This window comes from Fundulus heteroclitus, chromosome 1 (assembly GCF_011125445.2).
Source record: "Fundulus heteroclitus isolate FHET01 chromosome 1, MU-UCD_Fhet_4.1, whole genome shotgun sequence".
In the NCBI taxonomy this organism is placed as follows: domain Eukaryota; kingdom Metazoa; phylum Chordata; class Actinopteri; order Cyprinodontiformes; family Fundulidae; genus Fundulus; species Fundulus heteroclitus.
Window position 1 is genome coordinate 34175631 of NC_046361.1, and position 26069 is coordinate 34201699.

Genomic DNA, 26069 nt, shown 5'->3' on the forward strand with positions numbered 1-26069 from the left:
TTTATTAACGTAACTTGGCCTAAAACTTCTCCACAACTTTATGTCTGGGGATCAAATTAACGTGGGCTGAATAAGACTAGATGTCCTACTTTCATGACATGAATTTTCATCCAGGAATATTAGGAAAATCTTTTTTTTTCCATGTCCCAATTATGCACAGCTTTTTCTTAAATCAAGACTTTGGTGCATTAAAATCTGCTTTAAAATTATTTATCAAAATTGACTAAATAAAGCAAGTGTTTTCAAAGAAATACTGACCCAAATCCTGTTCTTTCATCACTAGACCAAAAAGAGTTAGCTTTTTTTTTCCTTTCTTTTTTCAATCGAGCCAAAATAATTTGCAAACTGGTTGACCATCTTTAGGTCAAATCACATTCGGACCTACAATGATTTACACAACCCATTCCTACAGAAAATCTGACAAGTTAATTTAAAATGATCCCATTTTGTAGATATTGTTTTTTTTTTTGTTTTTTATTCATTTACCAAACCCTCAGGTGCTTTTGCTCTGACAACTTTGGCCCATGTGCCGAAATGTTTGGACATCCCTGGTATACACTGTGATTATACTACGTAGTGTTTACCTTAGGATAATTACACTTTTATCTCTCAGGGATTGTCTGCTTGGACATCCATGCAAATTGCACAGTTCTGCAACTAAATGTATTGCACAGTATTGTAGACTGCTGTCACACACATCGGCTGCAAAGGACTATTTGCACGCTTAAGGCCCTCAGGGAGTGTTGTTGGCCAGTGCAATCAATTGTTTAATAAAAAAAAGGAAACATCATGTCTTGTTTTATGTGTAATTATGCACATTTTGTGCCAATGTCTACCTCATTAAATTCCATTATGGTAACACATAAAGACAAAAAAGATCCCTGATTCTTACCTGTGCCAAGTTCATATCTGAACTCCACATGTCCCTCCACCATTGAAACGGACACAAAGTCCTCCACTTTGGTTTTTTTACCGCCGCAGAAGAACATCAGGCCATTCCTTTGCAGGGGTTTAAACTCCAGCTCAACCCGCAGGTCGTCATGGACGTTGGTCAGGGGTGGGTAAGCGATGTACGACTCGTCCCCGTCAAACAGTGGAGTCGTCACCAACTCACCTTGTAAATATCAGTTAGACATGTTGAAATAACTCTTCATGGACAGGAATTACTTGAGCTTGCCCATGTATTGCTGGTTTTATGAGCGATGAAGGCTACAGCCTGTTTCACCTTGCATGCATTTGTTTCCAAACTTGCCCAGATGGCAGCGACAGTCATAGCCCAGGCCGTTCGGCCGGTTGATGCAGGTAGCATCAGGTCCGCAGGCCTCTGAGGGAGTCACAGATGCAAAATGTTACCAACAGAAGGAATCCCTCTTATCCAAGGTTCTAATGCCACCTTTTACAAGCGTATACATATGGCTGTCATTTATTCATAACCTCTATAGCACTCACCTGAGTGGCAGTGCAGAGATGAGTGATGCTGGCAATTGCTGCCTGTGAATCCTCTGGGGCAAGTGCACCTATACAAGCTGGCTTCTGAATCCTCACACCTTCCTCCATTCTGCAAAATGAAGTGAAGCGAGTTTCCAAGATAGAGATAAATCAAATGTTGAGAAATTACCGTATTTTTGGACTATAAGGTGCACCTAAAAACCTTAAAATTTCCCAAAAATTGATAGTGGTCCTTATAATCTGATGCACCTTATATATGATATATATATTACCATACTTCTCGTTCTCACTGACTGATTGTATGTGGTACAATGCGCTCAAAAAACTATTCAAATGTGTAAGTATGACTTTGGTTAGCAACGAAGCCGCTCCGCTCAAAGGATATTCGGATCGTTACGGTACACTGTCACTACCTGATTGGTGCCATAACAGGACCCCTGAGCTGTCTACACGACTGCCTGACTGTAATGTGTAAACTAGAAATGTATTCATTCCTGCACCCAGAGTACGCGCTAGCAACAATAAGTTGTAACTAGTAAGTTAATTCAATATAAAAGTTCAGTTTATTTTGGCCTTATGTTAGAAACAGGGCAGTGTAGTCCAACTACTCTGTCCTCCCAACAGAGACAAATAGCTCTCCCTCTCAGGAGGGACGGAGTGATATTACACACATGGGACAAATATTTAATACGCCTTAATAAGCCTCATGGTCCATAAATACGACACTTTGACAGGTTAAACTGACCTGGCATGGATAATCTTTGCAGGTGGGACAGTTTGTGACCCCGGTAGAGCTGCGGTCGAGTTCTTTAAAGATGACTTCCTCTCCTTGGATGACCAGCTGACGTATACAGCCTTCATTAAAAATCAGGAAAAAATACGTATTTACACAACCTCCACCCAATATTTCTCTCAGCGGGTAAAAAGTATGAAGTCTTACCCACAAAACCGGTCTTAATGCCAGCTGTTTTGGCGATTGATGTGTAGTTGGGGTAACCGCCCACATGTAGCTCCTCATTCAGATCAAGGCCCTGGAACTTGCCCTGATAAGCAGAGTACATTCAATTTTAAGTGAGAGAAATGTATAATGATACAGTTGGATTACAGGTGTAATTACTTTTACAAATCTTATTCCTCAAGGGTTCGTCCAAAGGTTTGATTCCTTTTAGGTTTATTTTTGAAAGATATAACGTTCCCTTTCAATGTTTTGTCGATGAGGACTTGTCCCGAATAATTAAAAAGTATGGTTGCTTAAAATGCAGTTTGCAATAGTACTGTTGAATACTTTGATGGACGACATTAATCCACATCTAACGATACTGCACAGCCAGGTATCGGGTATCGGGGCCAAAAAATGGCATCGGAGCAAAACAGTAATAATCACCATTCAATATGTTGGACAACTTGAATAAAACTTGAATATTTTTAATACTTTAAGCCTTTACTGGCATCAAACTGGGAAAAATTTTAAGTTTCCTAAATATCATTGATAAAACATCAGGAGTCAACATATGGGGCGACGGTGGCAGAAGATTTAGGGAGGACGTCCTGAAACCAGCGGGTTGCCGGTTCGGCCCCCCTGCTCTGACTGTCTCAGTCGTTGTGTCTTTGGGCAATACATTTCGGCTGATGCTGATGGTCAGAGGGCGTGGTGGCGCCGATGTATGGCAGCCTCGCTTCCGTCAGTCTGCCCCAGCTATGTTTGTAGCCACAGCTACACCGTCAGGGTGTGAATGTGTGTGTGAAGGGGTGAATGGCTGACTGTGGTGTAAAGTCGTCAGTACAAGTACAAGCCAAAACTGAAATAGTCCAAATCCTGTCATACTGCAGCTTTGAAATGCATTTCAAGATAGAGGTACTTGCGACAACATACAGTAAAATATATATAAATATATATATATTTTAAATGTGTATTTTAAAAAGTTTAATGTACAGTTGTGTCCGTAGAGAAACCATGACCTTAAAAATATCAAATACAATATTTTTTTTCTTATCTTTCTCACACTATCATTAAACAAAATCTCGCTACCTTTTCGTTTTTGGAGTTTTTGCTGCATTTTGTTGCAGCTGCACTGTCAAAACTTCAGCCAAAATGACATTGTGTGTTTGTGACACCTTGACTTGGAGAACAACAACACCACCGTGGGAATTTCACCCAATCAATTATTTTTATTCTGTCTTTATCCACCCATCCATCCATTTTCCGAAACGCTTATCCCTCTTGGGGTCGCGAGGGGTGCTGGTGCCTGTCTCAAGCATTCAATGGGCGAGAGGCGGGGTACACCCTGGACAGGTAGCCAGTCCATCGCAGGGCAACACAGAGACAAACAGGACAAAGAACCATTCACACACACTCACACCTAAGGAGAATTTAGAGAGACCAATTAACCTAACAGTCATGTTTTTGGACTGTGGGAGGAAGCTGGAGTACCCAGAGAAAACCCATGCATGCACAGGGAGAACAAGGTAACAGCGCTACCCACTGCCCCACTGTGCAGCCCCTATTCTGTCTTTATGTGATATTTAAATGTTTTTAAAAACATCAAAAAGGCTCTCAAGTTATTTGTGCCCAAGAAGACGAGAGTAATGGTTCCTTCCACACAAGAAATCGATCAATTAGTAATTATGAAAGCATTTAAAAAGTTAGCTGGCCCAAAGCATAGTACATTACCTGTGATTTTCCACTGATGGGCTCCCCTCCATCCACAGTGATGGATCCCTGGGTAAGGTTGCGATGCAGCTCCACCGTGTGAAACTCTCCCAGTTTAATGGGGTTGGGGTCACGTATGGTGGCCATGCCAGAGCCGACGTCAAACCTGGGACCAGACACATCTCTCCAATCACTGCCATCATCAGCGACGAGCCCTCACCGTGCAGCACTTTATTCAAGTCCTGACCTGAACTCCAAGCGTCCGCTCACAAGTCCCAGAGAGATGAAGTCGGCTCCGGTTGTTCTTCTCTGGCCGTTGTAGAGGATCATGCCTGCACCGCCCCAAGCAAAGAACATCAGTCAAAAGACTTAACCAACGCCTACTGAGCGTGTCCCTACGATAACATCCATCCTAATAGGTCCATACAGGAGGAAAATAAAAATGTCACATCCAAAATGATTGCATGTTTGTTTTTGTAAGATTATAAATTTGATTTAAGAGACTTATTAGGATGGATATCATTTGGGATTCATTTTGTCCATCACAGCTGGATGGTGAAGCAGCATGCCAGGATGTCGCAGCGTAAAAGCGAAAACAAAGCCATGTCAAAAACTGCCGGGCTGCAAAACGCAACCCGCTGCGTCGTAATGCAAGTTTGCTCTTTTGCTTCCGTCACATGCTTGAGACACACATGCGTAACGTACATGAGCAGCACATTCTCTTATCCTGCGGCGAGGATGATCAACAAAGAGTAGGCTTGTATGGATCTAGTTCTGCAGATTTGTCAAAAGTTTTAAATGAGAAAGAAACGGTGGTGAATTTCCGTTGTTTGTTTTCGAAGGGAGAAGTGCTGCAACTGAAAATAAAAATTATAGCTGTCCAGGGCAAGCTGTCAGAAAGTAAATGATAAATCATTTTTAGCTTTTTGTCAGCAGCTTTTCTGAAAGTTTACTCATGTTGTTTTCTCACACATCCTCCAAATGTTGTGTGTGTGCCTGTAGAATTTAATACGGTATTTGCAAAAAGGTTTGAGAGATCTACATTTTTATAATAATCACATAAATGAATAAAATGTGCAACACTCTGTCCAAAGCTTTAGATATATATGCAAATTGATCAGTATTGATCAATTTGGACATTCGTTTCGTTAACTTTCTTCAGATGATCTGCAAGAGGATTTAAAAGTGCATTGCGCAAGTTCTGAAGCTAAATATTATTTATTTTATTTTCCCATATATGCCCTTACAATTGCTTGACGTGTAAAATGAGTTATCCTCTATTTACTGCAGTTGCCTCCATAAGCTCCATTAATCAGTTAATGAGAGAATGAATCGGGCCGAATCCTCTGGGGGAGGACAGTGCTATCGTTCAAACTGTTGTTAAACTGTTACTATGTTGAGCGTCTTGTTGAGGAAAATAGATATCTTAGTGCTGAGGAATGCAGAGCTGTCTCTCCCTGGTGCAGGGTAAGGTAAACATTACATGAGTTTTATGGCAGGTGGGGGAGTAGGCCAGAAGAGCCCCTTTGTTCGAAACAGATGGGCCCAACCACCCTCCTCGTGAGCTTAGCGGGAGGAGCACTAAGTTTATGAAAAGGATGTTTTTCCAAATCTTTGATCAGACAAAAGCTGCAATACCAAGGGGATGGACATAGATACACTGGTAATGTAAACTTTTGTCTCCATTCGGAATTTCTAATGAATTAAATATGCATATTACAATTGTTTACCTCTGATCAACGCTTTTCTCATTTACTGTCAAATCTTAAACCGGGGTAAAAAAATGGGCCTTCAGAGCGAAGCAGGATTAGGCCAGTACTACTAATTAACAGTCTCCAACGCCATTGAGGCATTAGCGAGAAAATATCACAGATCCCACACAAAAGTAAAAAATAAATAAAAATAAAATGTCTACTGCAATGAAAAGGGCAAAATTGGAGTCTGATCGGCGAAGGAACAACACCAGAATAAATTGGGACAGTTTTCAAGCAATGTAAGGAGCTCCGTTAATTCAAAACCACATCATTTTCCATCTATTCATACCCGCCTGCTCCGACTTCATAGCAGGGTTTGCAGTCAGGACGAGGCAGCTGCAGCTGTCTGCGAGACTGACTGCGGAAGTGGAAAGGGAATCTCGGCTCCCTCAAGTAACTGGAGAATGAATGGTGCTGCTGTTATTGACCGACTAAAAGGGTAGCTATGCCCCCCCCCCCAAATAAAAAGACTATATATGCAACATGAAATATTTCCCTTGAAAATAGAATATTATTTATAAATAACAATATTTATAACTTTCTTACCTCAGAAGGCAAGGCATGTTTAATAGCACTTTTCAGTAATAAGACGATTCAAAGTGCAGTACACATCACGCCTCTAAAAACAGACCTGTGAAGTCTTAAAGGCTAGCTTCTTTTCTCTTCTCCCTTGCGTGGGCACGACACTGGTGTCATTTCAACTTGTCGCCAGAGGGGGCAGACGTCAGCAGAAATTCTGGAACCTGTGCTACGCACCTTTAAATATAAAGCTGGTTCATTTGGGTTCTCCTTGGACTCGTGATCAATTCTCCTCTATGTCTATTGTCTTTAACTAGGCTGGAGTCTTTTTCTACGGTTAAATTTGAATATTTCATCTTATAATTTACCTGAGTGTGTCATATCAATTATTGTGCAACATTTACTCCAGTATTTAATTTCACTTTTATCTTCTATTCTTGGCATTTCTTTAGAACACATTTTAGATTAGACTATTTATTGTTTCTTCTTCTTTTCCATTGCTAATAATTGTGTGTATCTTTGCCACTGTCACACCTGAATTTCCCCATTGTGGGAGTGAGAATACTTTTTATGTTATTATATTACTACACATATACAGCTTATTTAACGTCTCCTGTTGTAGCTTTGGTTGTATGCTTAGAATTTTGGTTTCTCTTGACCCCCCCGCCTCCAAAAAAGATTTTAAAAGGTTCTAAGCTTTTAAGCTATTTTGGATGCTCCATTCAGCACATCCAAAGTGACATGCAGATCGGCCTCTCCTCCTAACAACAGGCTGCCAGGGCAGTTGTTAGTGTGTTTTATGTCTGGACACATAAAAGAGAGTGTGAATTGTTCTGAAAATGACTGGTCATCCGACTTAATGATGGACTGAATGTTTCTGAAAGCTGAAATCTGAGGCTCACTCTGCTGTTTAGAGACTTTTTGGCAACAAATGGCTTCCTTTACGCATCTCGCAAACCATCTATCTTATCCATCCAGAATATGAACATTTTGGTGCTGAAAAGAGTGTCCCTTATCCTTGAGGTGCATAGCTGAGTCTTATACTGAGGAGCTGGCTCTCCTGTGTTGAACCATCTCTCTGTGGAAATGTTGCTTAGTCTATCTGATGTAAAGGTCCGTCACAAACCTTTTGGAGCATCTAACAGTTTATCCTCCATGCCTAATCCATCTTCCCATCAACTCTGACCAGCCTGTCCAGCTAAAAAGAAAGGTATCCCCACAGCATCTTACTGTCACCACCAAGTTAAACAGAGATGACAATTAATTATGCACAACTGTTTTTTTTTTAATCACACAAGATTTTGTGTGTCGGCCGAAAGAGTAAAGCTTTTTTCCCCTCATCTGACAAAAGCAACTTCACTCTAGGATAAATTATTTTGGCATCCTTTCAAAAATTGAGCAATCTTGCCACCGTCGATAGAGGCCACGTTAAATGCAGGACTGATGTTCTCGTTTAAATAGATTCTCCAAACTGACTTGTGGACCTCTTTTGTGGTGTAGTAGTGGGGGAGGTTTTGCTGTTGTGCATAATTTGAAACGATGTTTTAATAAAAGAGGAACACAGAGAAAATAATAAATTATTCTGAGAATCCAGATGGGTCACACATATTGAATTATTTGCACGTAGGATGCCCTCTTAGTGATAAATCCATCATCTCTGTGAAATCATCATATAAATGAATAATTCTTGTTCACTTTACTATGTGTTAGATTTGAAAGCTGTTGCTTTAGATTGCTTGATATTTATATGTTAAATGCAAATACACAAGTTATGCAAAAATTGTTGCACACATTTCTAAATCGTGTGGCATATTAGTGGATGTTTTGGGAGTTCTGGCTTAATTTCTTTCCTTTTTTTAGTGCGTTTGCAATGATGACTGTAAATGTTGCTCATGCATCATGTTTCACTTCTCTTGCAAAGCCCATAAATCAGCTCTGAGCATGATGGGGGAAGTGTAACGCAGCCAGAAAGCATAGTGCTGCCAACATCAGCCTTGACTTCCTGAGACTCACCGGCATACAATATGAGACCTTCCCACCCATGCAGGAGGGAGAGAAAGGAGGGACACAAGATCCAATGAAATTACACATGAGACGATATGAAAAGCACATTTCACAAAACGTACCAAGTCCATATTATAAAGTTCATTTAAACTTCAATGAATTCATTATATAAACTACTGAGAAGATTTAGAGATGTACACTCTTACCGTCAACATTATCAGGTCTAAAGTTGATCTTTATGTTGAAAGCCTTATAGGCATTTTTAATGGTGGGAAGCGTGAGGTAAGACACGGGTTCCTGGGCGAAGTATGGCATCACTCTCTCTGAAAACATACATCACAGTGAGACAACAGCGGTTTTGTAGTTCAAGGTACCGAAGTGTCACAATTTTGCACTGCTCACACTAACCATGGACTTCAAGTTTAGTGAAAGCAGCCACATTGCCGTGCTCATTAGAGGCGGTGCAGACGTATGTGCCAGAGTCCTCGTGGGTGACCTGTGGAACCGTCAGCACGTTGGCCTCCTGGAAGCACTTAGGAGGAAGTTCTCCTTCCGACTTGAAATATAGAAAATGAGAGAAAAAAAATCAGAAGGGCTGCAATAAAAAAAAAGATAAACAAACCAACCAAGTCAGGAGTGTGACTTCCTAATATACTTAGGCTACTGTTTGGAAAAAAACAAATGATGCACAGTTGCCTTCACATCCAATCCGGGTTTTTTAGGAATTTCGTGCATCAAAAAATCCAGAAGTGCTTTCAACCATCCAAGCACTCATACATCCACACATGCATGCAGTGAATCAATCCATCCATCCATCCATCCATCCATCCATCCATCCATCCATCCATCCACCCATTGATGCATCCATCCATCAGTGCATCCCTCCATGCTTTCATCAGTGCATCCATCCATCCCTCAGTCCATCCATCCATCCACCCACCCTCCTTCAGTCCATCCATTTATCTATCTATCTATCTATCTATCTATCTATCTATCTATCTATCTATCTATCTATCTATCTATCTATCTATCTATCTATCTATCTATCTATCCATCCATCCATCCATCAGTGGATCCCTCATACATCCCTCATTGCATCCATCTATGCATCCATCCCTCAGTCCGTCCATCCATCCATCCATCCATCCATCCATCCATTTGGATTTATGTTTTACTTTCTGGAGAAAAAGATGGATGTAAAGACCATAGCTTAAAAGCACCAAATATTATCACTAGATGTGTAATGGGGCCTGGTTTTCTTTTTAATTGCCATCTTCAATCTTGAATGTCAGATACAGCTCACTCTACACTGTCAAACCTATTAATTCTGAGATCATTGTTGTTGTTGTTTTTTTTATTATTATTAGAGCAAAGGGTTTAAGTGAGAGAATAAAACTGTTCAAATAAAGTTGTGGCAACCTGAAGGGGGGAAAAACATTAGTTACCTTAGTCCACTTGATATCAGGGACAGGATATCCTGAAGCTAAGCAGGGCATGACTGCATCAGACCCAACTGTCACCTCCTTTGTTTCTGGCAGTGCAGAAATTTGAGGAAGGGCTGAGAAAACAAACCAAAGATTAAACTATTATTGTGCTGAGCATAGTACGCCCTTGAATTTTCAGCATAAGGCAGAATAAAAATGTATATATTCATGGATGTTTCTATTTAAAAAAAGATTGTTTTCACTCACACTGGACATTGAGCAGCACTTGAGACTGAACTGAGCCCACGTCGTTGGTGGCTGTACAACGGTAGTGGCCGGCGTCCGCTTCGGTCACCTGATCGATCCTCAGCATGCCATCCTTCACCATGATGTGTGATGGAAGAGAGCCTCCAACTTTACTCCACCTGACTGTGGGCTCTGGGTCACCAACAGCGTGGCACTCGAACTCCACAGAGTTCCCAATCATCACGGTCTGCATTGAGGTGCGCACATTAATCATCACCTTTGGCAGAGCTGTGGAGAAGAAAAGAAATAAAATATATGAAGCAATTACAAATATGGAAGTAGTTTGTCTAGAAGATTTTGAGCTACTCAAGGTCAGGTCTCCTTATCTCCTTTAGAGGTTTCTATCAACGGAATCAGGAAGGCAAATCAACGTTATACACAGCAGGATGTTTCAAACCTTGAATGGTTAGTCTTGCAGTGTCCTGTGCTTGACCAAACGCACTGCTTGCTCTGCAGATGTAAATGCCTTCGTTGCTCTGCTCCAAGTTTTCAATCCTGCAAGGAATAAATGCATTTCACACATAGTCACATAATACACCATGTATATTTTCCCTGCAAGACAAAAAGAACAAAGCATACAAAGTCCTGCTAAGGTAAAAGCTGCAGAAAGACTGGGGTGAAGATTCACCTTCCAGCAGGACAAGAACCCTAAACTTACAGCCAGAGCTACGATCGAATAGTTTAGATCAAAGCATATTTGTGTGGACCAGTTAAAGTCCAGACCTAAATCCAATTAAGAATCTGTTGGCAATACTCACAGAGCCTCTCCAGTTAATCTGCCGGAGCATGAGCAATTTTGTAAACACGGGACGCTGGTAGAGGCTGAAAACACTTGCAGCTTTTATGCAGGTTCTACAGAGTAATAATTCACAGAGGCTAAATTGTTCATATCGACCATTATGAATACTTATTCACATAATGTGTAAAAAAAAAAAAAAAAAAAAAAAAAAATGCTGAAAACCAAGTACATATGATTTTGCTTTCTCTTCGAAATCATGCGCTACTTTTTCTTGGTTTATCAAAGAAGGAAAACAAAACATAAATTGTGGCTGTAACAGGACAAACTTTGAAAACGTTCAATCTCTGTAATATTTTTGCAAAGCATTTTGAGATATTATCAAACGGGAAGGCGAAATGTGCTAAACTGCTATCATGGCTACCTTTTGTTTCCTGTCTGATCCACTAAATGAGATTTGGTCACCTGAGAACGCCGTCATTTATGTAGCTGTTTGGAGGCAAGGCTCCTCCCTCCTTCAGCCATTCAATCTTGGTTTCTACACCTCCAGCTGCTGAGCAGGTGAACTCCACAGCGCTGCCCTGAGCTTTGACCTCAACCTGAGGGGACACCCGCACCGCCAGAGGGGCTACAAGAGGAAAAGATGGAGGCAGAGTGGCATCACTTGTTTGTTTTTGTATTGTTGATTGAAAAAAGCATGCACATGAAATTAGAAGAAACTTGCATCTGACTGTGACTCTAGCAACTACTTCGGTGTTGCCAACTCTGTTGCTGGCAACGCATTTGTAGCTTCCTGCGTCCTCGGCAGTGGCCAGGTCGATCTGGAGATCTCCTTCGCTGGTCTGAGCTCTGGGAGGCAGGACACCATCCAGTTTGGTCCAGGTGTAGGTCAGGGGAGGAGTACCATGAGCCAGGCATTGCAACCTGATCACCTCTCCGACCCGCACCGCCACATCATCGGGTACAGAAGTGGCATAAGGAGGAGCTACATCATCAGAAAAAGAAACAAAAAAAATGAAAGGATTATGAGGGATTGCTGCAAAGCCATGGACAATGCAGACAACTCTCCCTGTGGCTCTACGCTTCTTCAGGAGTGAATGCTGCTTGTCGGGACTTTGAAGCAATCAACTGGTTCCCTTATATAGGAAATTTTTGACCAATCTGTATAATCTGACTGATTTTGACTTTGTAAAGTGCCTCGAGATGACATGTTTCATGAATTGGCGCTATATAAATAAAATTGAATTTAATTGAATTGAAAAAGGTTTGTGTTGTTGGATTATCCATAACATGACAATATTCCTCCAAAGCTATAAAACTTCTGAAAGCCCACACTGAGCAGAAAGTTAGGCTTTATACTGATAATACATTACTTTATATATTTTTATATATATATATATATATATATATATATATATATATATATATATATATATATATATATATATATATATATATATATATATATATATATTAGGGCTGGGCAAGTTAACGCGTTAATTTCGCGTTAATTCATTAGACTATTAACGGCGATATTTATTTTATCGCGCATTAACGCATGTTGCTCAAATGCTTTCAGTCAGTGTCAGTCAGCAGGCGCACTGACTGCAGCGCGCTGTCACGGCAGCACTCTCCCGCTTCCCCTCCCCTCTCGTACATGGCTCAGCAGCGCCAGCCAATCAGCACGCAGGCTCAGCCTGGCCCGCCCACTCAGCTTTCACACAAACTTAACACACAAACAGCGGAGAGAGACCGCAGCAGCGGAAAAACACGACCAGAGGAAGTAGCACCGTTTGGCTTTATTTTAATACCGTAAATGAAATCAAGCTGTATGTTTTGTAAAAAGCCGGTTCATTTCAGTGGAAACACAACAAATTTATCTAAGCACGTGAAAAAACATGAAAACGTCGAGCCCCAGAAACGGAGAGAGGAGACGAAACTTCTCTCATTGCCCCGACAGACCCACAGACAGACGTCTCTGACTGAGGCGTTTCAGTCCTCCAGGGAACATCCAGGTAGATCAGTGGATGGATGGATGGATGGATGGATGTTACTGGAGCCCACACATAACATGTAATTAAGACCTTGAAAGAACCCAGTACATATATTAAAAAGTGTTATTTAAGATAAGATAACATTAGCTAATCCTTTTTTTATCCCACGACGGGGAAATGTATAGGATTAAAGCAACAGGCAGGTGCACACAACACAGACAAAATTACATAAGGATTGAAATATATAAGAGGTGGATTAGCGAAAAAACACTGAACATAACATTATTATTATTATTATTATTATTATTATTATTTAATTGTAATAATAAAATAAAAACCACAAAACCCAAAAGGTCAACAGTTTCATGATACATCAAGCTTAGGGACTGGCTAATATACAGCAGGTCAAAAAAGGCCATATTTTGGCTGCAGTGCTTGCTGTTCTCTTATGAAGAAAAGATCAACTAGTGCACTAAATTCAATAGATGGGTTGAAAATATCCAGTATAAAATAAGTGCTACAAATGTTACAACACTTTGGTTCATATGGCAGCAGAACATTAAAATAAAAGTGCTCTTTACACTACTTTTGAATTCATTCTTGGAGTTTGTAAATACAATGCGATTAATCGCGATTAATCGCGATTAATCAGGGCGATTAATCGCGATTAAATATTTTAATCGTTGCCCAGCCCTAATATATATATATCATTGTTGTAATTTCCGGTACTTTTACAGTTAACAGATTTGGATTAAACCATTTCTGTTAAATGATGAAGACCTAAAACTCTTTGACCTCAAGCAGTCTTAGTAAGTTTACTTTTTTGGGAAATGTCTTTTATAGAGAAACCACATTCATATTCTGAAAGAGGAATTATTTACACTGTCTAACAGACCTTATCACAACAGTTACCCCTAAAAACAACTTTGTTTGACCCTATTAAGACAATCAAAATGAACACTCCTACCAAGTTTTTAAATGTATTTCAGAAATTGTCCTTTTTCATCACCAGACTATTCATTCTTAACACTAGATTCAAACATGTCTTCTTACATTTGGAAATGTGAAACCCCCTAAGGGTCCTCCATGCACTTCTAGCAATCCAAAAGGAAGCGTAGCTTCTCTGCACCCCCCAGCTTTTGTTTTTATCAGCAGCCAGCTCATATCCATCTTTAAGCCTTTGATCACAATTTAGAGAGGATGTCAGCCTTACTTCTTGGGTGGTAATAAAGCTGGATTTGGTCCAGGACATTTCCTTAATTGGGTCTTCTATGCCTTTATCCATCGACAAATCCACAGCAAACGTAGGGCTTCGACACTCCCTCAGTGTGTGGACATTTTGTCTTGTTATCACCTATTCCTACTTTCAATCTAAGGCAGTTTGTTTTAGGTTTGGCATGCATCTGGCGTAATCCACTATAAAGATCATTTTATACAGACCAAACTTGAATAATTTGATCAGTTTTTCATGAAGTATACTTTCCCAAAATGCAACTTTTAGATGATTAAAGCTCATTTATCTGACTATAAATTAAAAAGGTCAATAAAATGTTTCATAGTAGAAACAAAAGACAGAAAAGGGCACTCACTCTCCACTTCTAGCATGATGGTGACTTCACTAGTTCCCATGTTGTTTGTGGCACTGCAGATGTACTCTCCAGAGTCCTGTCGGCCGACATCTGGAAGCACCAGGCTGTTGTTCACCACCTTGTGCCTCCAAGGCAGAGAGGAGCGCAGCTTGGACCATCTGATCACCGGGGAGGGGAATCCTGCAACAAAAAGAAAAAGCAGACAACTCAAACAGAGAAGAGAATCTCTTGACTGAGTTATATCTTTGTTAAATTTGAACATACACATTTATTTTATTTCACAAGTGAAGCTACAATAAGGATGCTTTTAAAAAGTGAATAATTTATTTTATGTGGATGTTACCATAGGCATCACAGCGCAGAGTTGCAGGGCGTCCCTCCACAACAACCATCAGCGGTTCAGGAACCAGGGCCCTGGGCGCTGAGGGTATTTGGGATCCTCCCTCAACAATCACTTCTACTTTGGTCTCAGTGGAGCCTTCAGTGTTACGGGTCACACAGACATATGTCCCACTGTCTTCTGGACGGGCAGCAAGAATCTATAACATTAAAACAAAACGGGTGAAACTAACCTGCGACAGTAAAGCATAGTGACTTTTGAAGTACACGTTATGTTTTTTTCATGTTCAGTATAGATTTTTGCTGAAACAAATTTACACTGTGATGAGATGGCATGAGCGTTCAGAATGCGACCGGAGCAGGTTTCTTCTTGTTGCAAGACAAGTTGTTCCCTTCCACTGTCGCCATGTGCTTGATCAGGAGGAGTGATCGGTGCAAAGTTTGTGTCAAAATTCCATTTTCCCCCCTGACAATGTTTAGCTATTTGTTTCAATGTTTTTAACAAAATCCCCCTGACTGCAATGGGTTGGTAATGCAAAGTCCTGAAAATGTGGTCGTAGGTAAAGGACCTGCAGCGCCTGCAGGTAAGGAGCGTTTGGCTTCGGGACAAATTGCCCAAATTGCAATCGCTGATTGGTCAGTTGCTGACAAGCGTCCGGGAGTGACTGACAGGAGGCGTCACGTCAGGGTGGCTGGGTTTCCTTTGAAAAATTACATTTTTACAAACGTGCATTCTAAACTGAATTTGTCTGCATTGTAATACAACTAGGATAGAATAGGAAAGCGCATGTTCATCAGATCGGACTGTACTAGAATTATCTGGTTACTTATTTTTGAATATGAATTAGATCTGTTTATCTTATAAAGCGTCCTACTCCTTTTGTGGTGTAGCGGGCTGAGTCTACTTTCTGATATGGGGGACCCAGTATGAACCCCAGCTGCGTCAGGAAGGGCATAAAGGGTGTAAAAAACTCCGCCAAGCCATTACAGCTTGATGCGGCGAGTCCTGAATAAGGGAGCAACCGAAAGGATCCTGTGATCAGATTTGTTGTCGACTGGCTCTTTACAAATAAACCAAATTTAAAAGTGAATTCACTGATCGGTGGAAGGTTGTGTTACGTTCAAAGATCTTGATTGGCTATTTTTGATTTGATTCTATTTGCCCAATAAAATTGATGAATAAAGTTGTTTTAAATATTTTTCACTGACTCAATAGGGTGCCTTTTTGCTGAAAAGACTAATTTCAATAAACCTAAAGTTAGGCAAACAGTGAAAGATTAACCTTACCTGCATGACTGCATTGGAGTCCATGGGTACGGGACTGCTCAGGGTGGTCCTCCGGTTGTTATCCAGTCTGTGCCACGACACCGAGGGGCGGGGTTCTCCCGTAGCTTGGCACTCCAGGTTGATGGGTTCACCCACTCTGACCCGAACAGGCCCAACAGGGGTCACTGCGGCCCCTGGAGACTCTGAATGTACAGATATACAGTCATCAATTTGAATGGCCACTGGAGGGAACCATTCCGCTAAGAAAACCAGACTGAAACAATACCTTTAACAATCAAAGACACTATGGTGTGGGTGATGCCGAACGGGTTGCTCGCCACACAGCGGTAGGCTCCATGGTTCATTGGGCGAGCGTTGCTGATGGTGAGAACGGAGCCATCAGGGCTAACTCTGACATTATCTGAGGAACAGAGACGGGAAGCAAATGTCACACAGGAGACAGGCGGCTCGGGCTGCAAACACAGGAGGGGTTTCCAGAAAGCACGTTTAAATAGTAATCATGATGATGTCAGCGTCATCGTGGGTGTAGAGGATAGATCTACAACTTTAATCTGCCAAAAACCAGCAGATGTTTTCGAGAGAGAAGCCTTAAACAGAGCTTGTTTTTTATTTAATTACTTTATTGCATTTTTTCTTTATAACAGTGCATTGTATACAATCTTTTAACAGTAAGATAGGTTTCGATGCAGATCTAAGAGCAAAATGTTAAGACATCTTGCCAAACATTACATCATACCAAGCTAACTTTTAGTCATTCAGTCATTAAATTGTAAAGAAGAGCATTGTGGGTCGGTTTGAATTGTACACTCGTGGTAAAATAACAGCATTCCCTCTTTCCATCCCAGGGATTTCAGAACATAACAGAAGTCGTCGTTGGCTGGTTCTGCAATTACTTAAATGTAACCTAAAACGACACAATGGTATTCAAACTGCCATTAACAAACCGAACGGATGAGCTTAGAAACTAAATACAGCCCATGTTTTAATAGCTTTTAAAACAGCCTTTAGCAGCATCTTCGTCTTGTTGTTTAGGGCTTTATCGTTCTCTCACATCACTGCAGAGGACCCTTTTTTCCAGTCTTCTTTGCAACATTTATTTGTTCCTGCACAGCTCTCTAGCTCAGGTCTCATTGCTGCATTTAAATTCCAGTTGGGTTAAGCTTTGGGCCTTGATGGTGCGCTGCTGTTTTATCTTTGCATGACAGAGAGCTGGCCTCACATTTGACTCCAGGATGCCCAGATAAGCAGAGAAATCTCTGGTGGGCTCAGTGAAAGTGCCAGGTCACTGTAAAACAAGCCCACATTCTCCGTAAATCCTACAGAACCATGCTCCAGAGTTAGTATTAGGTGCTTGTGTGATGTGACATTTAGTCACATCACACATGCACCTAAATACATCACAGACTTGTTATCAGTGTATCAACCCTCCAGACCACTCAGGTCGTCTGGCTCCAGCTTGCTCTGCAGAACCAGAACCAGAACCAGACATGGAGAAGTTCCTATGCTCCACTTATCTGAAACAAACTTCCAGAAAACTGTAAAAGTGTTGAAAGCCTGAGTTCTTTTAAATTGAGATTAAAGACACATTTGTTTAGGATTGCCTTCGACTGTTCTAGTTAAACTGTTTTACTGAAACATCATTAGTTCAACTTTGTAGCCCAACTGTTTTTAATGTTTGCTTTTAGTTTCCATTTCCCCATGTTTTATTTTGTTTCTACATTTTATTCCTACTTGCTTTTATTCTACTATATTTTAATCTTGTAAAGCACTTTGCATTGTCTCTGAATTGACATGTGCTTTTCTTTGCCTTAGTTTTCTAAAAGCCATGTAACGTATATCTGCACTTTTGTCTCATTCGTTCGCAAACTCTTCTCATACACTGAGAAAAGACTTGACTGGGCAACCGTAGCTCAGCGGAGGAGAGCGGTTGTCTTGCAATCGGAAAGTCGTGGGTCCAAATCTAACTTTCTCAGGGGTTATAGCTAATATAACCCCTGAATTGGCTCAAGCATAAAGTAGTCAATGAGACTAGAAAAGCCACTTACCATACCAGACCATTTAACTTTTTTAAATTTATGTTGTCATCGCATTAATAGTCAGACAACACTCTAGAAAAAAGTCCTGCACAGACGATTCAGTTAAAACCGAGGTGCAGTCGTTCGGTTTTTGCAGCTCTGGTTGAGAGCACAGATGTCTCCGTTCCTGCAGAGTACGTATATGCCTTCAGAAGGAGCTCTTGAGCTTCCATAATTTTTCTGAGCACTGCATGGTCTGACCTCATGGTAAACTTGGACTTGCAGTGAAGGAAAGACTGGCAGCAGCTCTTGCTTCTCTAAGGTCGTCGCTGATGTCTTCCTTTCCTGGCACTGTGTTGGCACGCCTCCGTGTGCTAAACCTCCTGCTTTTATCCAGTTGATCACACCTGCTTATGATCATTAAATCAAGCGCATTTGAATATCAGCAGCCGGCCGCTCCATTTCAAAAACAAGAAAGGGTGGACTTTTTCACAAAAGAGCTTTTCCATTTTGGCTTCTTTACTGTTCAGCAAATAACCACAGTTTTAAATATGTGTGTGTATTCTGAGCAATTGAATTCAATTTGTTTAAACAATTTTTAGAATCAGCTAAGGCCCGATCCTTTTTATTATGACCGGAGAGGTAAAACTTTGAAACGATAGACAGTGCACTTTCAATGACCCCGTCTGTTCTTTTCAAGCAGCGTGGGCTCAGTTGTTACCTGCCAGAGGCTGGTTGTCGGCACGTTTCCACTCCAGCCTGACCGGCTGGTTTCCACTGTACACCTGGCATCTGAATCTGGCTGACTCCCCGACACGCACTGCAGAGCTGTGGGGCTCAATGCCGATGATGGGGCTCTGCAGGCCTGCAGCAGAAACCAACAACCATCAGTTTGGAATCTGGATCATTTTTAATCAAACAACCCCCCTGCCCCCCTTTTGATCCAAAGATGTTTTTTTTTTTGTTTTTTTTTCCTGTAAAAATCCCTAAGTGAGTGCAACCACTGGCTACACTGGCAGCTGCAGTATGGAGCGACTGGGGATGAGATCATGGGACAGCAGCAAGGAAAATCATTCAATCCTGAGTTCATAATGGTGAGAAAATGAAAAGCAGTTTGGATCTGTCAGCAGCACCCTGCAATCCGATGCTCTGCACTTAAAGCGACTTTCCCTGCTGCTCACTGATTCTGCCTTGCGTTATATTCCGGTTAGAAAGGGCTGTTAGGTTTATTGAAACTGTCTCCCTTCAACTACAACTAAGTGTGGTTACATTAAACACTTAGAAAAAGATCAAAAAGGCTCTTGGGTTGATTGCCCGGGAAGGAGGAGAGTAAACATAACGGCTGCAGGGAAAGCTGACGTGTTAAACATCCTTACGTGAGGACGATGAGGTGACAGAGACGGAGACAGAGGCCTGGTGGACAGGGGAGCCTGGGCTCCCGGCACCCTGCACCCGACAGATGTACTCTCCTGAGTCCTCCGAAGAGGCGGACAGGATACGCAGCTTACTACCAACAACCTGCAGGAGAGAAAAAGGACCAAATGTAAAATTTTACCTAGGAAAGAATGCTGTTTCTTGAAGTATTTGTGCACTTTTGAGAATAATTCATTTATTATTGTCTATAACTATCATTTAGATAGTTTTAAGAGTCCAATTTAGGTCTGAATGGCATGTTGCAAATAAAAAAATATTGCATACTGGTACAAGTAACAATTAACATAACGACATCTGGGTTTTTTTCCCCACTAAAGCGTGTGGATTGCTGTTTATGAGCCTTTTCACCACTGAACATGAAGGTTCCATGTAGCAACAGGCCAGTGCTATGTGGGATGTGCCGGATCCACACGTCTGACCTGACTTAAAGGGTCAACCATTAAGACCTTGCTGCCACATACCATAGAACCCCAGCAGTGGTCTGTACAAACCCCCTTCTCTGCAGGTCAGAGGTGTTTTAGCACCAAGCAGAGAAAAGCACGGCAACATTTTCATGTCACAAATTTTTCATATTTTTTATTACACGATTTGTTTATTAATTTGCAAAATGAATGCATCAACACACCACGTCGTACATTTTTCATCACAATCCCATTTTGATAAAGGGCTTTACAAAAGCATCCTCTTTTCACTTTGTCACATGTGATAACCACCAAAGCCAATGTATTCTATTTAGATTTATTTTATGATAGACCACCAAAAAGTAAATTATAAGTAAAAGAAAAAAAGAAAAGAAAATAATATACGGTTTTCTGACTGAAAACCTGAAAAGTGTGGCATGAATATGTGTTCAATGGCCTTTACTTATACCAGCTTGTATGCCAATAGAGCGATATTTTGAGCTCAGTCAGATCGGAAAGGTCGGTTAACATTCACTTTGGAGCATTGCCACAGATTCTTAATTGGATTTAGGTCCGGGCTTTGACTAAACCATTCTAACACATTATTCTGCTTTGACTGAAACCATTCAATTGTAGGGCTAGATGTATGTTTAAAATCAATGTCATTTTAGGTGAACTTTCACCCCTGCATCAAGTCTTATGCAGCCTCTAAACGGGTAGAAATGCCCACTAGAGCATGATATTGCCTCCAAAATGTTTTAAAGTTGGGATGGTGTGTTTAGGGTTTTGTGGATAATTACTTTTCTGCACAGATCGTTTTGCATATAGGCCTAAAATGTTTTTCTTTAAGTTGGTCAGAGCACTTTCTTCCCATGTTTACTAGGTCCCCTAGATGGCTTTTCTGGCTTTCTTTCAACATTGGTGCTCTTGCCAATCTTGCATAACGGCCACATGGATGATAGAGCCCTGGCTTTTATTTAGAGGTTTCATATTAAAGGAGGATGAATACAAAGGTACGCACTTTTTAAATGTTTTATTTGTGAAACACTTAGAAGAGCAGGTATTCTTTTCTTTCCACTAACAGGATGTGTCTGTACAGAAAGCACATCAAGTTTCTATATGAAATACATTCATGTTTGCGGTTATAACATGACAAAATGTGAGAAATGTAAAGGGGGTATAAATATGTTGTCAGGATACTGGAAATGTAAACTGTGACTGGGTGTTGTCTCGATCCAGAACTTTACTGAAAAACATCCGAACCATGAAAAAGAAATGTCGGAGCCTTAAATAGGTTGCTTTAACGCTTGAAGGTATTTTTGAGCATTAATATTCTCCTAACAGACGGATAGGTCACCCATCATACATCGGCTGACCTTCTGACTGAGGGCTGAGGTCAAAGGTGGTCTTTGTGCACAGGGATGTTGATCTGTTTTGCATGCAATCAGCATTTTACCCCTCATGGATTCTGCTGGGTTTACGAGTTAAAAACAAGGTTGTGCATCTAAGGCATTTCTAGACGAATGAAAGCACAGATAATTTGTGTGAAAACCTGATGGTTGGTAGAGAACTGTCCGCCGGCTCTCGTCCACGTGACTCTTGGAGGAGGATTTCCGGGAGGAAAGCAATTCAGTTCCAGACTCTGACCCTCTTGGACATCAGCGATAGATGGGTGGATGGTAACACCTGAAAAGGCTGGTTCTGCTGCTTGGACAGAAACAGGAAAAATTATAAATGGCATAAATAGGCACGTGTGAAGCATCGTCGGTGATGTTAGCTGTTATTAACAAACACTAGCAGGATAAATGTAGGAGTTTGATGCCGTCTCACGTCTGATAACAGCGACCCGAATCGGTGCGCTGTTTGAGCCGACGCTGTTGCTGCCGACGCACATGTAGGTGCCCGCGTCGGACATCTTCACGCTGGGGATGAACAGAGTGCCGATGTCAGTGCGCTCCGTTTGGGACTGAAAGGAAAAGAAACGACAGCTTTTAAAAACTAATATGCGAGGTTGTTTTTTTTTTTTTGTTTTGGTCAGAAAACAACGACTTACCTCCCGGATGTCCTTGGATAGAATACAAAGATAACATTGCCAGCACGGCGACAAAACTAGCTACTAGCAGCACAAAGTGCACTACAGTGCAGACTGTTCAGACAGGACAAAAGCTGTTATTGCAACAGTTGGATCATTGCTTGGGGTTTCAGTGTCGTTGGCCCGAGTGATAAAAAGAGTAGATAAAGCAGGGCCATCGTTTCTATAGTGATCGGTGAGGTTAGAGCAGTGATGGTGATAATCAAATGTAAGAGAGATGCACTGAGAATCGGCTTGTGGCTGGAATAAAGACGATTTCTATCCCAAAATTCCGGTCCGTTTCTGATCAGTGAACGCACCATCACCTGGGAACAGGCAGGTTCTGATAACTGCCACACCTCTCTGTGCAGAAGTTCTTATTGTTGCTTAAAAGGAAGTATAAAAGCTGTTGGAAAGGAAACTGTATTTCCAACAACGTCTGCGGTTTAGACTGCGACCTGAAGAGAGAGCAAGACTTCAGCAGGTAGCAGGGAGCTACCTGCTGAAGTATTACAGCAAAGTTGCTGTTGTTGTTTCACCTTTGGAGTTTCAACCACTGCATGTCACAGAATTTTATAGTTTTGGAACAGTTGGCAATGTTTTTCAAATCTAACGGTTAAAAATCTGCATTTTGTGCGAGCAATGCCCACAGAACCTGCTGTCAGAAGTTCTAACTGTGCCAATAAAAGATTATCCTAAGGTGTCATTTCACTGATCATTTTTGGCCTCTTTAACAAATAATTAACAGACTTCTTGCATACACAGTGTAATGCTTCCGACTACAGTTCTTTAAGACAAATCGTAATTGTCTCAATCTGAAGATCGGAAAATGGCCACAAACCTCTGATCACTGCATCTCCATGATGTATTGTTGATTTTTGAAGTATCTAGATCTATGATTGATAATTATTAAGACGATGAAGAAAATCGGACGGACAGTTTTGATTATTTGAGGTGAACTCCGAATAAAAGGTTAGTTAACATTACAAAGCATTTTGTAGAAATAAAATCCCAGCAGCAGGTGGAAATATTTGCTATCAAATGACAAAAAATGGTTTCATCAACTCTCTAGCTAAAGAACAGCTGCAGCCGTTTTGAACTCCTGCAGTCAGAGGCTGCAGTTAATTTTTTAATGAAGCTTTGATCACATCAGAGTGGAAGGGAACCAGCAGGACAGGGTCAGAGTCTGGGGACGGATTACTGTACTGTGGGAGGGGGGCTGATGTTGTGGCATCCGTGGACAAAGCTGCTTAGCTGCAGCCAAATCAACCGTGCGGGATGCTGAACCGAGCAGAGTTCGAGGCGGGCCGTGCCTCAATGTGCGTCTGAACCCATTGACGAGTTTTCAAAGCAAGCCGTTTGCTAGAGCATACAGAATTTCTGCGTGGCCGCACGGCACAGCCCGGCTCCCCCATGGGAAAGGCTGACACGACGCAGCGGCTCTCTGAGGCAGAACTAAACAGGCCCCGGAGCCCCTCGTTGAGCCAAGAAGGGCCACGCTGAAACCAGAAGCCGTTCGGGGCTGGCGATAGTGGGCAGCAGGCTTTTTTTTCTTTTATTTTTCTCACAGCAAAACATATCTAGAAATACAATTCCTTGCAAAATCTAAAACTTTTCAGATTTAGTTTTCACCTTTCAGCTACAAACTTCAGTGTATTTCATTGGGATGTAATGTGAAACACCAAAATAAAGTAGAGCACCATTGTGAGGCAGGAGGAAAATTATAAGAGCTAAGCTAATGCCTTTTTAGCAAACCAAAAAAAGAATCAGTATTTTGTAGTTCTGCACAAGCAATGCAGGGGACAAAGCAAACAAAAGGAAGAAGTTGCCCTGGTCAGAAGAAACCAAAACTGAACTTTTTAGCCGATGTGTGCTGTAAAGCTAACACGGCGGGTGGTGGCAGCATCATGCCGTGGGAATACTATCCTGATTTTTTTTTTTTACATATTTTAGAAAAAGACTTGAGACTGGGGGGAGGGACTTCACCTTTTATCCAGCTAGAGGTGGATGGTATAGAGCTGCTAGATATTACATGAAGCTACAGGCTGTTGGAGCCGTTGAAAACAGATATTAGGAAAATAACAGATGATTCGTAGACATTGTTTATGTCGCAGATGTGACGTAGCTAGATATGGACAAAGGGACTGATATAGACACGGGTCCGTCATCTCGGTGCAGCATGTACACTTGGACAGTCTTGGACTCCATGTTATCACGCAATCTATCAGATAATACCCGAGTGGTGACCAGTTTCTACTGCTGACAGTGGGAGGAGTGCAGGCGCTTGCGGATGGTGCTTGACTTCTATAAAGACTCAGGCAACCATCATTCAGGGCTTGCTCTTCCTCACTCCTTTATCCCCGTGCCGATGAGAGCAGCCTCAGCGCTGATCTGTAACCATTTCTCTGGCTTGTTAGGATTCAAAGTGTTGAGCTATAGTTTATTTTTCGAGATTCATTTCCTTCAAAAGAAGTTATTCTTCTAAGTTAATGGGTATCGTTCTCCGGGCTAAAAGGACTGGACAGGGTCGCAGAGGCGTCTAAGCACCGAAAGGGGGTCGGAGCTTTTAGAAATTGGTGTTTCTGATACCACATCAAACTGTCAGGATGGCTCAGTGGACAGTGATTTATTTTGTATTAGTATATCACATAAAATACCAATAAAATACATTGAAGTTGGTGATTATTACATTATCACATAGTGTAAAGATTTTCTTGAAATTAGTGCATTTTTCTTTGATTTGAGAAGGTAAATAAGATTACCTGCCAGTGTAATAAAATGTTTTCACTTAAAATAGGAACAACTCATCTTCATCATCTTATTTCAAAGGCAGTATATCTAATTAGCTTATTTTAGGGATAAAGATAGTCATTCCATTGGCAGATAATCTTATTTATCTGCTCAAATCAAGGAAAAATGCACTCTTTCAAGATAATTGTACCTCCTTTTAGTTCCCTTTTTTGCAGTGTATCTATATATTTAGTGCTGTTAATACACTTAGTGGGAGGATGGGGTTCGTCTGGGATGATTTAATGAGGACAGCACAAAACGAGACACCATGAAACACCTTCATGAATAAAACGCAACACGGAAACAGGGACTGCATGCAGGACGTTCGACAGACCCAGCTTGTTGGTTTAAACGTTTGATACCAGCTTTACACGGACTAAAGTGAGCAGCTGTGGGACATTATCACAAATGTACAGAGAGAAAGAATGGAGGACATGGTTTCTTTTTTTTTTTTTTGGTCATGCACTTAGTGGACATGGTGTGAAGACGGGGTCAGTGGCAGACAATGGATTTGAACTAGGAGACAGGACAGACACACGGACAGCAGACAGATGGACAGACCTGCAGCTCCTCAATACGTCTGTGTAACACATCGAGACTGTTGCTTTTAAATTGATGGAAACCGTGAGAGGGAATGGCCTGAGCAAACGGTAGAACAGGGCAGGAGGGGAGGGGGGCAAACAAGAAGGGAGGGAGGGGGAAATAAAGGTCAGTGGTCAACATGCTGGAGAGGCTGATGAAATACCGTCGGCACTGGACACACCCTGAGGTGTAGGTAGAGATATAGCACAGGTGAATGTAATTACAGCAACATTAAATATTGCATTCAATTTTTATTTTAGCAAGCTCTTTCTTCCATAGTGACAACGTTTGAAGCTTTGATCATGGGTGCGGATTTTGTCATCCAGAGACAGCACCAGACGTCTCACCTGTGGGGGGAGCTGGCCACCGTTTTTCAGCCAGGTGAGCTTCGGCGTGGGTGAACCTGTCGCTCTGCAGTACATCCTCAAGGGTTCCCCTTCGTGGATATTGACATTTGGAGGGCTGACTTGGACTTGGGGCTGGGTGCCAAGGCCAATGGGGTTGTTTGCTATAAAAAGAATGGGGCCACAAGATAGCGACAACAATAACCACAACTTTTCTAGACAATATCTGTATGCTTCTGCACATAAGGACACCTTAAACACGCATCAGTACCTTCTGAACTTGTTCACCTTTTGCCCACTACAAACTTAAACCTTTCATTGGAAATTTAAGTATTCGACCAACAGTGACATTATTGTAAGGTTTCCATTAATGTATTTTTT

General features: G+C 41.5%; 1 protein-coding gene across 19 annotated transcripts in view; it reads right to left on the reverse strand.

The window, feature by feature from the left end:
- The window catches only part of hspg2 (heparan sulfate proteoglycan 2), a 165131-nt gene that overhangs the window by 12978 nt on the left and 126084 nt on the right, over positions 1 to 26069 (reverse strand). For 16 of the 19 annotated variants that reach the window (XM_021323026.2, XM_021323024.2, XM_036141541.1 and 13 more), the window contains 25 exons: positions 25692 to 25852; positions 25324 to 25401; positions 21732 to 21867; positions 21454 to 21605; positions 19443 to 19584; positions 18788 to 18931; positions 16317 to 16451; positions 16052 to 16233; positions 14769 to 14964; positions 14426 to 14605; positions 11567 to 11827; positions 11308 to 11470; positions 10504 to 10601; positions 10068 to 10334; positions 9822 to 9934; positions 8785 to 8932; positions 8583 to 8699; positions 8386 to 8403; positions 4347 to 4431; positions 4121 to 4265; positions 2390 to 2492; positions 2195 to 2304; positions 1450 to 1558; positions 1226 to 1324; positions 893 to 1114 (listed from right to left, as the gene is read on the reverse strand). In XM_021323026.2, the coding sequence (XP_021178701.2) occupies positions 893 to 1114; positions 1226 to 1324; positions 1450 to 1558; positions 2195 to 2304; positions 2390 to 2492; positions 4121 to 4265; positions 4347 to 4431; positions 8386 to 8403; positions 8583 to 8699; positions 8785 to 8932; positions 9822 to 9934; positions 10068 to 10334; positions 10504 to 10601; positions 11308 to 11470; positions 11567 to 11827; positions 14426 to 14605; positions 14769 to 14964; positions 16052 to 16233; positions 16317 to 16451; positions 18788 to 18931; positions 19443 to 19584; positions 21454 to 21605; positions 21732 to 21867; positions 25324 to 25401; positions 25692 to 25852 (3564 nt within the window). The remainder of the gene's footprint in view (positions 1 to 892; positions 1115 to 1225; positions 1325 to 1449; positions 1559 to 2194; positions 2305 to 2389; positions 2493 to 4120; positions 4266 to 4346; positions 4432 to 8385; positions 8404 to 8582; positions 8700 to 8784; positions 8933 to 9821; positions 9935 to 10067; positions 10335 to 10503; positions 10602 to 11307; positions 11471 to 11566; positions 11828 to 14425; positions 14606 to 14768; positions 14965 to 16051; positions 16234 to 16316; positions 16452 to 18787; positions 18932 to 19442; positions 19585 to 21453; positions 21606 to 21731; positions 21868 to 25323; positions 25402 to 25691; positions 25853 to 26069) is intronic. The other 3 variants (XM_036141530.1, XM_036141584.1, XM_036141552.1) reach the window with 2 other exon arrangements.